Below are 15,855 nucleotides of genomic sequence, written 5' to 3' on the forward strand. Positions count from 1 at the left end.
ATCTTCTCCAGGAAAATAGTGCTCTCATTCTGATATTCTCAGGGGTTCAACAAATTAAGTTCAGTCAAATCAGAGTTTACAAGAAAACAGTAAACACACCATTGTGCATAAGAGCCAGTAGAAGGAGCAAACTAGAGATGTAGATTCATATAAAAATGTCAGTTATTAGAGAACATTTTATTAAGGAAATAAAACATAATATTAAAAATATGAGCCAAGTTCTCAGTTTTGAGACTATCATCTATGATCAGCTGAATTTGAGAGAAAGGGCCCAAAACTTATGGAAATGAAAAATCATTATTTTTTAAATCTCAACAAATGGGTTAGAGAGCTAGTTAATGCTGAAAAGAGAATTAGTTAAATGCAAATTACATGGGAGGAAATCACATAGAAGGCAACACATAGTTGTAGAGAGATTGAAAAGATGAGATTTAGAGACACGGAGTAAGAACTTGTGATGCCTAACTCTTCTTCACCGACTTCCTGGAAGAGAGAATAAATAGAATATTAGGCAGTAGTCAGATGTATAATAGCTGAGATTTTCCTAGGACTTGTCAAAGCATGAATCAGTTGATTCAAGAAATTCACTGAGTCCCAACCAGGATAAACAGGAAGTTGACATCTAGACACATCACAGTGAACTGCAGAATATCCATGACCTTTCATTTTGTGGGACAACACCCAACCAACTGAGCCACACTGGTCAGGGAAAATTTTTCTTTTTAAATCACAGTTGTTAATGTTGCCGCAACCAGAGCTGCAGAACTGTGTAGGCTCTTCTCTCTGGCAGGTCATTGGATTTAAGGGTATGCGTGTGTGCGTTTTCTCCTTAGGCAAACCAAGAGCTTGAGGCATTAGAAGAAGAAATGTTACAGATGCAGGAATCGACCCATCTTTTTGAGGTGGCTCTTCCAGAGTACAAACACCTGAAGCAGTGTCGCAGAGAAATAAAACTGCTCAAGGGACTCTGGGATGTCATTGTTTATGTTAAAGTAAGATACTGCTTTTTGAAAGCATCCTTTTTCTTTTAGCAGTTCTTTTGGGTAAATACGCACCTTCTTGCGTTTCTATCATTCCGTGTGGGTTTTATGTTTTAAAATATGTGGATATTATATTTTCCCCCCAGAATTACAGTTCATACCTCTATGATAGTAGAAGATCCTACTCTGAATATCAGTTGTTTTGTTTTTGGTTCTAAATGAAACTGTGTAATAAATTAACTGCTTCACATTTGGGGGGATTATGTAGAGATAAACAAAAATTAGTATGTAAATGCACATTACACACATATGATGATCTGTTAATATAAATTCATGCATGCACCCATGATTATACTTTCATGTATGTACAAATATAAATCGACCTAGCTAAGAATTAATTTGTATGTTGTTAATTGTTACAAACTTAAGTATAAAAATAAATTGTAGGGGACTAGGCATATTGCAATGTGGAATATACATAATTTTCTTTGAAGTTAGTTGAAAGCCAAATAGAAATATATCAGCAAGACATAGGATATAGTCAAGAAGTTAAGGAAAGTTTTATTTATAGTAGATAAAGATACTTATGAAAGCTTGTTATATTTAGAATAATAAAAATAAAAATTTGGTATATTTAATGGTCATATACTTATTCAATTCATTCAAAGTACTCAGGATTGAATGATAATGATGATGTATGTGTGGAACTTGTCATTGCTAATAGAAATTAATATATCATAATGTTTTAGCCTTAAATTGGATGTGTCCTGTCAACTTCTTGTTTTGGCAATAGGAAGTTTTGACAAGTGCACTTAATACTGAAGTAATTGACCTTCCACTGGATGACAGAGCCACTGTGTATCGTCAGTTTATATATTTTGCTGTGGAGACTTGCTTTCACCAAATGTTGTTGACACTTTTATCTGCTTGTACATTTTCAGAGAAGCATTGATAATTGGACTAAAACCCAGTGGAGACAGATTAATGTGGAACAGATGGATGTAGAACTCAGAAGGTTTGCCAAGGCAAGTTCCATAACTGTTGATTATAATGATTTATCTTCCTCAGCACCGCCTCCTTCCATCTTCCCTAACCTGGTATTGGGTGCAGTGGGCCGCATGTCCTTATTTACTTCACACAGGATGATGTGAGGAAGTTTTTTTTTTTAGCTCTCAGCCAGTTGCACTTTTAATCAAGCCTGCCTTTCCATGAACAAGTAGAAAAAAAGCATATTAGGGCTAATGAGTTGACGAGTAGCCACTGTAGCAAAGAGTTTCCTAAAGCTGTCTAGAATGGAGAATGTTGAGATCAGGAGTACTAGGGCTAAGGAGACTTCCGGTCAAAATGGAGGCATAGGTAGGCAGGTTTCACCTCCTTGTATAACCACAGAGAGAATTACAAATAACACCCAGAACTGTCAGAAAATCATAGATATGGAGATCATTTGGAGGGTTATCCCTTGGGAAGGGGAAGAGAGAAAATGGGGAAAAAGGTGCAGGAATTAAGAAGCATAATTTGTTGGTAGAAAATAGACAGGGGGATGTCAAGAATAGTATAGGAAATGGGGAATCCAAAGAACTTATATGTATGACCCATGGACATGAACTGCCAGTGGGGAGATTGCTGCAGGGTATCAGGCAGAGGGGGCAAAATTGGGACAACAGTAATAGCATAATCAGTAAATATATATATTTTTTAAAGTACTAGGGCTGAGAGGTTAGACTTATGCAAGCTTTTGAGTTCTCAGCAACTGTAAACATTTTATATTATAAAAAATACCTTTTGGTTCTAGAATTTGGGTTACTAATTGAAGTATTCCACCAACAGATTTATGTGTAATACTCTTATCTTTCTTTGTATTATTGATTACTCCAGTGTCTCAAGGGGGCTCAGTGTATATAGAACTGAGCTTATTTGAATTTAGGGCTTTGATATCTAGTCCCTAGCCATATGCCCTCTGAAGAGAGCAGAAGCTTTTTGGATGAAGCTAACACACATAGCAGGGAAAGGCAGTTAAAAAGTGGCAGGGTCTTTTGGTTTCTTTTCACCCCAGAATGGTAGAAGGTCCTTGCCTTGACTCAGTCCTGTGCTCAGCTCCTACCAGCACTTTCCAGATTTGTCTCCCATATTATCCTGGTCCCCATGACCCTACCTGAAATGTCCCATCATTCTGTTGAATGTCGCAATGTTGCTCTATCTCATGATTGTGCTCATTCCCGACTTTCTCTACCATCTCATCTCACCTTTTGAGAGTGACCATTCAAGCCACACTCTCAGTTGAAAGTTTTTTATTATTATTTTTAAACAAGTGGGATTGTCCTTTTCTTCATGCTGAGATCATCGTTTTATGATGGGTTTTCTCATTCACAACTGCAAATGTTGTTTCATGGGCCAGGGAGACAGCCAAGTCAAGGGCCCTTTTAACATATCTTAAAGTAATGAAATACGTATGTTCCAAGGAACAAACACTCAAAGTATTCACATTTCAGGCTACCATTCAAACAAGCCAGGTCTTTGGAGGAAGGTTTTAGTAGTCCAGATAATAGTCTCAGTTTTCTGATTATGTTTCTGGGGGGCACACTCCTCATCACACAATTCCTGTAAGCTCTGTTACTAACCTGCATTCAGGGTCCCGTGGGACCTTTAGTTAGAGCCTGTGAATAAGAAACCAGTGTGTCCGCATACTGGCTCGTACGTATTGGACTTATAATACATGAATGAGCGGGTTCTTTTCTGTGTCTCTGGTATTAGTCTTCCACCTAAGGGCCTAAATGCTTTTACTTCCCTTCCTAATTCCAGGAAATGTATGCTTATTCTTTCAAATAAGGCAAATTATAAAACGTATAGTAATACTTCAGGACTTTTTTTTTTGCTTTGTTTTAGGAAATTTGGTCACTAGACAAGGAAGTGCGTGTCTGGGATGCGTACGCAGGCCTGGAGGGCACCGTGAAGGACATGACCACTGTCCTGAGGGCCGTGGCAGAGCTACAGAGCCCAGCCCTCAGAGACAGGCACTGGCACCAGCTCATGAAGGCCACTGGGGTCAGTTTCCCGAGTCTTGTCAACTGAATGCTTTTGTGACTGTGAAGTATTGTTCCTTGGTTTATGTTATTCATTTGGGAGGAAGCAGGATTTGTGGACATGTGTCTGGTCAAATGGGAGAGGATGAGCTCTTTGAAAATTTCCAAAATATTTGCAAGTGAGGCTTTTGGGAGGTAATTAGATTCTGAAGGTGGAGCCCTCATGAGTGGAATTAGTGCCCTCTAGGGAAAAAGACCAGAGCTTTTTATTCTCTGCCACTGAGGATGTAATAAGAGGACAGACATCTGTAAGCCAAGAAGGCCTTCACCAATAACTTGACCGTGCTGGTACTTGGAACTTGGACTGCCAGCCTCTAGAACAGTGAGAAATAAGTGATTGTTTTATAAGTCATCTAATCTGTGATATTTCTGTTATAGCAGCCCAAACTAACTAAGACACTCTGCTTTTATCTCTTACTGGCTGTGTGACCACAAACAAGACATATAACCTCTCTATTTTGAATTTTGCTTTTTATTAACAAAATCAAAGGAATGCTGTCTGCTCTCACAGATCAGAGGATCTTGTAAGATCAAGTAAGAGACTGTAAAGGCATTTTATAAAGCACAACATAGCTGCAAAAAAATTGAGAGGATCAGAGGACATGGAATTGAATTTAGGGAGGTAGGGAATTCTGAAATTGTGATCCCCCCTATAATTCATTGAGTAATGGTGTCTTTTGTGATAGTCTTTTTGATAGTTTTGATTTTATTGCAAACTCTAAAATGCTTCCTCATGTGTCCATGCCACTCGAGGTTGTATTTACTTATCTTTCATCATCTTTTAAGAGCAAGCATACTAATCTTATACTTTATTTTTAAGGAAAGGTGACCTATTTGAATTTAAAATATATGAAAGGCAGCCTGGTATGTTCATTTTCTCCACGGGCAGACCTAGACCTCGAGGGGCTCATTGCATGAGAGGCTCCCATGATTTGAAGGCAGAGTTTGCAGAGTTTCTACACTAGTGGAAACTAGGCCTTGTTGATCCAGCCCTGGCACTTAGTGACTCTGGGCTCGTGGGCAGCTTACCTGCTCTCCAGACCTCAGTCACCCCTTCTGTGAAATGGACATAATGCATAGTGCTTCCCACACAGAACCAGTGAACAAACTGGAGATGAGGCCCAGTAAATAGTAAGTGCTCCATAAATGATCCCTGGAGTTATTATATTGCAGCGGCTTTTATTAGATAGACATTGGATATTTAGACTTTACAATTGGTGACTGACGCATTCAAAATAATCTCTGTTACGTCCCCAACATGTAATGGGCTGTGGGCCCTGCTCCCCACTCACATTTCCTCCAGTGACATTTCTTCTCACCATAGTCTCCTGCCGGTACCATGCTTTTCTGCAAGCAAGAAAAATGTACTTTCTCTGGCAGACAATGCAGAAAAAGGCACCTTGCTCCAGGCTGTCCCAGAGCATCAGAGCAGTGGCCAGATTCCACCTCCACTTGTCACCTGGGCCGGGTGTTCATGTTCAGTGCACAAGCTGCGTGACTAACCAGCATGGCCCCATCCAATACCCTGTTCTTTCTCCAAGGCAGACCTGGGTCCCTGGGCCCAACAGCTGTGGAGTGAGGCCAAAAAAGTGATGCAAAGATAGGTGACCGACTCCTCTGGTTTTCCCAAGATTTTTTCAGGTTTTAACACTGAAATTCCCACGTTCTAGGAACTCCCTTAGGTCTGGCCAACAGGGGTGTTTAGTCCCCCTTTGCAGAGAGGGGGATGGCTATGAGAAGTGTTAAAGGGTGGGTAGAGCAAGAGAGAACTGTAGCATCCAAGAAGCAGGGACTGGATTTTCTTAGCAGGAGCAGGAAAGGAAACAGTTTTCCTGCAACCATATGGCTGGATCAGCTCTTCATTTGCAAGGGACGTAGATGGCTTCAGGCATTTAGGAAGAGCTGAGAGCTTCTTAGCAAATACTGGGGTGGGTGGAGGGAACCAACCAGGTGACGAAGAAATAAAGTTGAATTGTATTTTTCACATGGTAAATATGACTAATGACACTAAGAGTGAAAATACATTTTTCCCAGAGGAACTGTGATTAAATTAGTGATAAAATTAGGTTAAGTCAAGGAAGCAACTGGGAATTATGTTCAGTGAATAGAATACTTTAGGAGGAAAAGACAAATGAGTTCACTACCTGATTCCTGGGATTTCACCCAAATTGTAATAAATGAATGTAGTGAATCTCTTTAAAAAATGGGTTTTGTGGGCAAAGGAGATAATAAAGGAACCGAGAGGAGAAGGCTATGAAACAGAAGAAAGTAGTGTAGTGTGGACGTGGCCTCAACCTCGGCCCTGGCTTCCGGTGGGTGATGCCCTGGTCACTGGGAGTTAAAATGCAATGTCTTTGTCCACCACTTGCATAGCTAGAGGTGTGCTTAGCAGATGACTGGACTATATTTAGCTACGAATCATTCCTTTGGCCTTTAGGTAAAAAGAACCATTTTGTGGGATATAAATTCTGCCCTTTTTTCTCCCTAATCAGGTCAACTTTTCAATAAAGGAAGCCACAACTTTGGCAGACTTATTAGCCCTGCGGTTACACCGAGTGGAAGATGATGTCCGGAGCATTGTGGACAAAGCAGTGAAGGAACTGGGGACCGAGAAGGTGGGGTCCTTGGGGCTGTCTTGTTCCCACTGGGCCCGTTCTGCGCAGTAAACTCATCAGCAGACTCAGGGAGCAGTCCTCATGCTGTGGTTGAGTACAGACATGAGTCCCAGCGTGCCCTCCGCTACTAATTAGTGTGTGACTTGGGCAGGAAGTAGAATTATTCTGAGCCAGAGGAAATGTGTAGAATGAGAGGGTTGGCCCTGTTGATGAAGATGATACCAGAAAACACATCATTACTTTGTAGCAAGCACTTCTCTGACAATTTTATTTAAATTAATTCAATTAATTCTCTGAGGTGATATCATTCCTATTCTACAGATGAGAAAACCGAGGTAGAGAGAGGTAATCAACTTATACAGGTTCACACAGAAGCGATGGGGTGCATATTCAGGAACTCTGAGCGATCCCTATCTCGTGCTGGCTGATTATAAATCCTGCCTATCAAACCTTTAGCTAACCGCGGACGTCCCTTCCTGCTCTAGCATTCTTTCAGTGAAGGGTGTGAAAGTCAGATTTCATAGAAAGCTGATATTGGTGTGATGCCTGTTCCTTTATGTGACGGAATTTATTCTCTAAACCTCATCACCATGTATTATTTGAAGGAATAAAAGTTGAGACCAATGATATTTGATATCAATTGCTTATTTTTGCAAAAAATATTAAAAAAACTCAAGGTGATTGCCTAGATATTGGCTGTAAATTAAACTTTTGTGCACATAACTTACTACTCTTTATATCTAGGTTATAACTGAAATCAGTCTGACCTGGGCGACGATGGAGTTCTCTTACGAAGTTCACTATCGGACAGGCGTTCCTTTGTTAAAGTGTGAGGAACAACTTTTTGAAACTCTAGAGCACAACCAAGTAAGATGCATATTTTTACTATGGGTTTTTTCTTTTGAATTATAGTTTGAGACCTTTTCCAGGATTCAGTAGTGTTTACTCACTTACTGGGCATCTGCTTGTACCAGGCTCCAGGGGTGGTACCAGTTGGGATCAAAAGGTATGAACAGCTGTTCTCTAGTGACTTGCACCGAGCAGGGAGACAGGTAGGGGGGCCCGGGAGGAGGCCGTTACAGAGGCCTAGGAAGAGGCGGGGAGGCTGTGTGATGGGGGAGGGGGAGGGACACTCACGTGGAAGAGGAAAGTCGGACCCAGAGCTGAGCCAGAGGTTCAGTGTAGGACAGTAGGTTGGGAGGGCATGTTGGCATCTTGGTAATTAATAAGCTAGATGATGAGAGGTAAAGAATATAAGCGGCAGAGAGTAGAGCTTCAGAAAAGGCTGCATTTGGTGAACATATGAGACATGTAGGAGGAAGAGAGAGAGGGAGATCAGATAGTGGAAAAGGAGACAGCAGTATCATAGAAACCACGGAATAACTTTCTCCCCCAAAGAAGTCATATGTTCGTGGAAACAAACTAAGTATCCATTGACAGTTGAATGTATAAAGAAAATGTGTGGTGTGTATAATGGAATATTATTCAGCATAAAAGGAAATTCTGCCTATGTGACAATAAGGATGGCCTTTGAGGTATTGTGCTAAGTGAAATAAGTCACACAGAGAAAGGCAAGTGCTGTGTGATCTCTGTTATACATGGAATTGAAAAAAAGCTGAATTCACAGAAACAGGGCAGAATGGTGGTTGCCAGGGGCTAGAGATGAGGAAAACAGGAAGGTGTCAGTCAAAGGGCACAGACTTCAAGGTAGGAGATGCATAGTTCTGGGCATCAAAGGTGCAGCATAGAGATCACAGTTAATGATGCTGAATTATGTACTTGACAAGCAAGCACGAAGGGACCACTCCACTCAGTGACTCTGAGATTTCACTGTCAGAGAATGGTCAGACATGCTGGCCAGACTGCAGGGAGTTAAAGCAAGCCTGACGTTTCACATGCTGCGAAGTCTGGTAGTGAACTGACCTGGGAGAGAATGGAAGCCCGAGGGCTTAGCAAGCTGGAGGGGAGTTAGTTTTAGTTTTTTTAATACTGCAAACAAAACAAAACAAAACAACCTCCACAGACTTGGAATGATTAACAGGCAAGGACCCGAGGGAGAGTGAGAAAGGATGAAGAATAAAGTTTATTAAAGCTGCAGCCCAGTGTGCAATATTTTTTCCGTCCACATAGAGATACATGGTCTTCATGTAGAAGACATTAAATGTAGTTTCTTCTGATTATCTTTTGTTTCTTTTGGACAAAATGTTAACATGAATATTTAAGGCCATTAATTCACTCATTTAGCAAATACTTACTGAATACCTGTTCCACATAATGCATGCTAAGTCCTAGCACTCCAGCAATAAAATGAATAGGTATGTCAGAGGAGAGGGGGGTCAGGGGCATGGTAGAAAAGGTGAAGGGATTAGGAAGTACAAATTGGTAGTTACAGAACAGTCACAGGGATGTAAAGCACAGCACAAGGAATATATCAATACTGCAATAACTATGCACGGTGCCAGGTGGGTACTTGAAACATCAGGAGGACCACTCTGTAGAGTACATGATTTTCTAACCATTTATGCTTCACACCTGAAGCTAATACAGAATAATACTAAATATCAACTGTAATTGAAAAATAAATAAATAAGTAAAAGAATAAATATGGCTTCTCTCTCATTGTACTTAACAGTCTACCAGTTTACTTCTTATTTAAAATTCTTTGCCTTTCTTTTAGGTTCAGTTGCAGACTCTGCTTCAAAGCAAGTATGTGGAGTACTTCATTGAGCAAGTCTTAAGCTGGCAAAATAAATTAAACATAGCAGACTCGGTCATCTTTGCTTGGATGGAAGTCCAGCGAACTTGGTCTCACCTGGAAAGCATCTTTGTCTGTTCAGAAGATATTCGAATCCAACTTGTGAAAGATGCTAGAAGATTCGATGGGGTAGATGCTGAATTTAAGGTTTGAAGCTGGCAGAGTGCTTTCTACCTTAGCATTGTTTTCCAAACAATATGAAAATCTTATCAAGAAACATGATTTGGGGTATTTATAAAAATGTATTTTTGCATTTTAGGAGGTAGGGGTCAAGAAGTTTTTTCTTTGAAGAATCAGACAGTAAATATTTTAATTTTTAAAATTGACTTGAGGTGGGAAGGAGAGTGAGAGAGCAAGAAAAAGAGATAGGTAGAAAAACATCGATTTGTTGTTCCACTTATATACGCATTCATTGATTATTTCTTATATGTGCTCTGACTGGGGATTGAGCCCACAACCCTGGTGTAGCAGGATGGCGCCCTAACCAGCTGAGCTACCTGGCCAGGGCCGGACAGTAAATATTTTGGGCTTCGCTGTGTTGTGTTTTGTGGTCTCTGCCACAGCTACTCAGTGCAGCCCATGGATCTTTGAGGGACAGGAGAGACACTGCATAAACGAATGGGTGTGGCCGTGCCCCAATAAAACTCCATATATGGGCAGTGAGACTTGAATTTCATTTAATTTTTTTGTGTCACAAATAGGCCTACTTCGATTTCCCCCCCAGTCAGTTCAAATGTAAAAAACATTCTAAACTTTGGGCCATACAAAGACAGGCAGCGGGTCAGCTGTTTCCTGTAGACCACAGACTGCCTGTCCCCCACCCCGCCCCCCACAGTAAGGCAGGGTCAGTGGATTCATCCTCATTAGGTGAAGCCCGAGGAGGAGGGGAAGCCAGCGAGGAGGTGGCACTACCACTCCTTGTTCGTTTCATGAAAGCCACCGAGGGCACATAGAGGTTCTCGTGATGGTGATAAATGGTTTGGGAGACTTTCACCAAAGACTAATGGCGATCCAATATTTTCTCCTTCCCATTTGAGACGGAGCACCCAGAGGAATTGTATTTTGTTTAACTTTTGAGGAGGAAAGAATAGATAGTTTCATATTTGTCTCATTTTCATATCTGAGTGTATTCTTTAAGAGTCTAGGTTCTCTCTCTATATATTCTTTTTAATTGTTTGGTTCAGGAAGGGAAATTCTGTGTGGATCCAGAATGGTGGAAATGTCCATCAAATTTCTTTTGACAAAAACTGTGATTATACTCTGGTTTTGATATTTCTCCAAAAGTTTAAAAGCAAAAGTGAGTAGACGTGGTGTTAGAAGTCTCTTTCACCTTGCTCTCTCATTGTTTTTCATTTTGGGGGGTTTTTAACGTTAATATTTGAATGTTCTTTATTTCTAAAACAGATGAAAAATTTAGAAAAGCAATTTCTAGTATCAGTGGCTCTGTTTTTTACTTTCACACAGGAGTTAATGTTCAAGACCGCTAAAATAAGAAATGTTTTAGAAGCAACATGCAGAGCTAATCTCTATGACAAACTTAAAGATTTGCAGTACAGGTAAGAACAAAACTATAACATGATCACATTGTTATAATTCTGTGAGATTTCTTTCAAGTACCTAGTAATGTCCGGCATCATGTTATTGTAGGTACAACCTGTACTTTTAACTCACTTTGTAATTTTTCTTATAGTTTTCTAGTTGCTTTGTATGTATTAGGTGCTATGCATATTTTATGAGTTAATGTCAATAAATCCAAGTATATTACTATTTTCTAAAAGAATTATAACAGTAAAATTAGAATATCTTATTATCGAGAGAATTGCCATTATTGATTAGTCGATTCCTCCTTTGAGCTCTCCTACAAACATCTATTAAGCATCTACTGCGTGCCAAGAACTGGATTGCACTTAGTTATTTTAACTCCTTTATTTTGCACATAGTTTAATATATACTAAAAATTATTCTTAGAGAACATATTCGTAGTTTTGAAATCCTGTCCTAAGGGGCCATTTGCAATTTTCACAAGTAGTTCTACAACAGCGAGTGGTCATAAGAATGTTCTGGCTGATCAGCTACTAAAAAGAAGAGGTTTGTGCAGAATTGGAATCACATGTTATTGCAAAGCAGAGGAGCTCTCTACATAAAAGTAGTTATCACAGAAACAAAATTATTCCATAATCTGTTTTTTTTTTCACAGATAAAGTTGGCCATAATTTTAAAAGAGTGGGTTTCTAAGAAGTTAATTATTTCTGTTCAGTCAGTAACCTTTGGGAGTTTAGGAGGCATGCGTTCTGGCTCATCTCTGCTGTGCCAAGAACAATAACGTGGAAATGGTCTGGATCTTATGACTCCTCTGGATAACAGAGAGAGTCGAAGCCACGTGTGCTTTGTAAACATTCACTCAGCAAAGGAAGAAGACTCTAGACCAACTGCATCTTCACTAACGCACTCTGTGCTCCTGTGGAGTGGTGCCAAAGCCAGCTTTCTCCCTGCTAGTAGGAGTGCCATTAAGAAAAGTGATAAGTGTCATCAGCCTAGGTGTGATCTACACTTGATCTTAGCTAGAAGGCCAAGAAGTGATAGGTGTGATCTAAATTAAGCCTCAACTGATGATGGGCGTGTGCAGGCTCTTGTGTGTGTCCCCTCCCTCCTTGGCATGTCTTGTATGTTAGTCACAAGCAAGATGATGGTGTCAAAGAGAAGGAGGTAGGCTTCCTGGTAAAGAGTGAGCTTATTGTGATGGACAAATGAGAGAGGGTGGGCTTTGTTTTGTTGAAGTTTGAATAACTGAATGGGCAAGATAAACTTAAAAATACTTTTTGTTCATATAGGCTTTCTCTTTGTGAAAAAGCCCTCGCAGAATACCTGGAAACCAAGCGTGTGGCGTTTCCGCGCTTCTATTTTATCTCTTCTGCAGACTTACTTGACATTCTCTCAAAGGGAGCTCAGCCTAAACAGGTAATATCTTTTTTTGAAAGTCTTATATACTCCTCATAGCTAAGGAATGTCACAGTTTCTCTATCGTTGTCAAATGTGACCTCTCATGTCACATGTGCCAGGAGCTAGAAAATTTGCAATAAAATCTTTGCTGCATGGAGAAATGCCAGAGTTGGCTCCAGAGGAACTGGGCAAGGTCCTTGGTGAAGGAAAAGGGCACCAAAGGAAATGATGCCCTCCTTTTTCTCGTTGGCTCTCAATCTCCCAGGATTCCACGACAAGGGCTGGAGCATCTGTTGACTGGTTAGTGGCTTTCCTAGGGAAGAATGGGTCACTTGGAATGAGGTCATGGCTCACATCTTCTTACCACTCCCTTGATGCCAGACTAAACTTCCTGATTATTCAGTCGGACTAGTTGTCAGGGCAGCCAGAGGCGGACTGAATATTTTCAGTCTCATTCTTTACCCAGACCTATTAATTTTCCCTGACCTATACAAAAATAACATACCACCCATGACAGTAGTTAAAGCAAATAAAAGCAGCTGTGATCTTTTGTAATCTGAGGGCTCAGGTCAAAGATAACTTTGTACACATCCCGGAGCACTCCTTCCTGTAAACGTTGAGAGGCTGTTGCCTTGTGCTTCTCTTCCTTCAGGCATCCACACCCATTTAGATCTTACGGTTATAACAGCTGACATAGGCGGTTCTTCCTAGAGCTGACTGCCTATCACAGATGATTTTTTGAAGCCAAAGGTTGTACTTTGTGGCTATGGATTTGTCTCCATGTTCTTTCTCTAGATATTTTTGTGCCATTTTCTTTGGAATATGTGTCTTTTTACACTGTAGTGTCCAGAATTCTACTCATCTTCAGACACAGCATTTATCTTGCTTATTTCTCTCTGGTTCATCATTTCTCTTTGAATCTAAATTCAGCAGGATGGCTGTTCTAGCTGTTGATGATATGAGTGCGTGCAGGCTTGCTGTTAATAACGGTGGTTGGTCAACTACGGTCACATTTTCAGGGCCACCACTCAGGTACCCTTGAATATTTTCATGAGAATTCCGGGGTGACTCTGTGAATACAATCCCTCTGATTAGATTAACTGGGAGCCCAGTATATTTGCCTCTCATGTACATAGCACACACTGGATGTTTTGAGTGTTTTTTTAAAAAGAATTTTGGGGGGCAGGGGTGGGCTTTTTACAGTTTGAAACATAGTGGTCATAACCATCGTGCTTGTGCTTCAGTAATGTCCTGGGGACATCCTCATGACCAGCAGCTGGACCCTCAGGCCGGGGGTGATTACATATGAGATGGAGGGGGTCACATTCTATTCTGGGTACATGTTCCTACAGACTTTCAAATCAGAAACAATTACAATCCTAATTGATATGTTTATATGTATACACATACACATAGTTAATATAGTTAGAATAGTTTTGTGGGTCGTTGATGTAACCTGGCAGCCAGGGAGAGTGGACTGGAACGCGTATGTGTGAACAATGACAACTTCACTGTACTAGTCAGTGGGGACAGTAGATACCATCGAGTGAACATGTGTACTGTGTGGCCATCACATTCAAAATGACTGAACAAGTAGAGCAACCAAATTTTGCATGAAGCTTGACCATTTCTCCATGGAAACTATTCAGATGATTCAGAAGGCCGCAGCTATGGGCAACTGGTGATTAAAAGCTTCATCACAACAATGTGCCCACTCATGCATCATGACTTGTGCAGTTTTTTGGTGAAACATCAAATCACCCAGGTGACTCAGCCCCCCTACAGCCCAGATTTGGCGCCCTGTGATTTCTAGCCTCTCCCAAAACTCAAATCACCTTTGAAAGGGAAGAGATTTCAGATCGTTGATGAGATTCAGGAAAATATGAAGGGGCAGCTGATGGTGACTGGGAGAACTGTGTGAGGTCCCAAGGTGCCTACTTTGGAGGGGACTGAGGCATCATTGTCCCATGTACAATGTTTCTTATATTTTCTTCAATAAATGTCTCTATTTTTTGCATTACAAGGCTGGATACCTTTGGGACTACCATACACACACATGCACATATATGTATGTTAGAAGAGCAATGGATAAGTCTGTAACAAGAATAACATTCTTTTCATTATATTCTTTATGTATAGTAAACACATGTGTTACTGATATATTGAACAGTATTGATTACATAGAATACAGATAAGAAACAGTTCTGTTTTTCACAATTACTAATCCCAAGTGTGTGCTGCTAAGTCCCTTTACACTGAGTAGCAGACCTGTCTATTGGGTAGGTATCATAACACCCCATGTTCAGGGTCATAACACCCTGAACATAGGGTGTTATGATACCCTATGTTGTTAAAAAAATAAACACTCCAAAAACAGCTCAGCAAGGTCTAGTTTAACATTCCAATCTTGTCTCTTTGTCAAGGTCAATCTTTCCCATAATAAATGCTTAATGCTTACTCCTGCTTCTCTGTCCTCAACAGTCAGCGTCCATGTGCAGGGTTCCCTGTAGCACACAGGTGGCTGTCCTCAGGAGTCAAGGGGGAACTTCCCAAGGGATATATATTGCAGAGCTAATTCTATCCCAACTCTTGCAGTTCTTGCCCTTGGCCATGTCATCAGCCATCTGGATACATTTCCTTCCTTCTTTTCCACTTAAGCAGATGTCCAAACAAGGGACACATGACAGATTCACTTTCTGCAGGCACCTTTATTTTTATTGAATTTAATCAGATGACTCTGGTTTGAGGACACCTGTAGCTTCTGTGAGTGATTCTGCAGCTCCTCTTACTTGGTAATGTCAGGGCAGAGGTTGGAAGAAACAAGCCCTCACCTTCCCCGTGAGGAGTGAAGAAGAGCCAGAGCATCCTCCGCTGGGTTGGAAACTGACAGATATGAGGGTAGCAGCCTCTTCTCCCCTCCTCCCTGCAGTGCTGCCCATAGAAGGGGTGTATGCAGGTAGATGGTGATATGGGGGCGAGATATGTCTTAGCAAGCCCTGGAGGGACTAACCCTCTCTAACCACTGTTCGCTGTCTTTAGAACATGCACCTACCCAGTTTCTCTTGGCCACGAAATGTAGGCCTGCACTGATGCTAGAGAAAGAGATCATGCAGTGTGCACTTGCCACCAATTCTCTTTACCTCCTCTCAGTTAATAGTGATTTAAAAAAATGCTCCATGCCTTACCCACACAATATGTCATCTCACAGGCCTGTGCATCCCTGGTGCCAACATTTTCAAATTGTTATTATTAATCTTAAGTTACAGGATTGGATGGGTTTTTTAAAAATAAACTTTGAAGATGTATCTTTTAAATCACTCTTTTATTTTCACAGCATCACTTCACTGTCTTAGGGTGTTATTTTCTCTGATACCAGTGAGACTTACTGTGGTGGTCCACTCACCTCCCTCCTTCCTAGCATTTTCATCTAGGTTCTGAATTTCTGAATTTCAGGTTCATTGCTCAGGGCTAGCACTAGTACCACT

General features: G+C 40.8%; 1 protein-coding gene across 3 annotated transcripts in view; it reads left to right on the forward strand.

Moving 5' to 3' along the window:
* The window catches only part of DNAH11 (dynein axonemal heavy chain 11), a 272,144-nt gene that overhangs the window by 57,182 nt on the left and 199,107 nt on the right, over positions 1–15,855 (forward strand). For all 3 annotated transcript variants that reach the window (XM_053663641.1, XM_053663639.1, XM_053663640.1), the window contains exons 21-28: positions 834–992; positions 1,922–2,005; positions 3,864–4,022; positions 6,553–6,675; positions 7,420–7,542; positions 9,353–9,577; positions 10,895–10,986; positions 12,262–12,388. In XM_053663641.1, the coding sequence (XP_053519616.1) occupies positions 834–992; positions 1,922–2,005; positions 3,864–4,022; positions 6,553–6,675; positions 7,420–7,542; positions 9,353–9,577; positions 10,895–10,986; positions 12,262–12,388 (1,092 nt within the window). The remainder of the gene's footprint in view (positions 1–833; positions 993–1,921; positions 2,006–3,863; positions 4,023–6,552; positions 6,676–7,419; positions 7,543–9,352; positions 9,578–10,894; positions 10,987–12,261; positions 12,389–15,855) is intronic.

This window comes from Artibeus jamaicensis, unplaced genomic scaffold (genome assembly GCF_021234435.1).
Source record: "Artibeus jamaicensis isolate MK-2021 breed Jamaican fruit bat unplaced genomic scaffold, CSHL_Jam_final contig_3230, whole genome shotgun sequence".
In the NCBI taxonomy this organism is placed as follows: domain Eukaryota; kingdom Metazoa; phylum Chordata; class Mammalia; order Chiroptera; family Phyllostomidae; genus Artibeus; species Artibeus jamaicensis.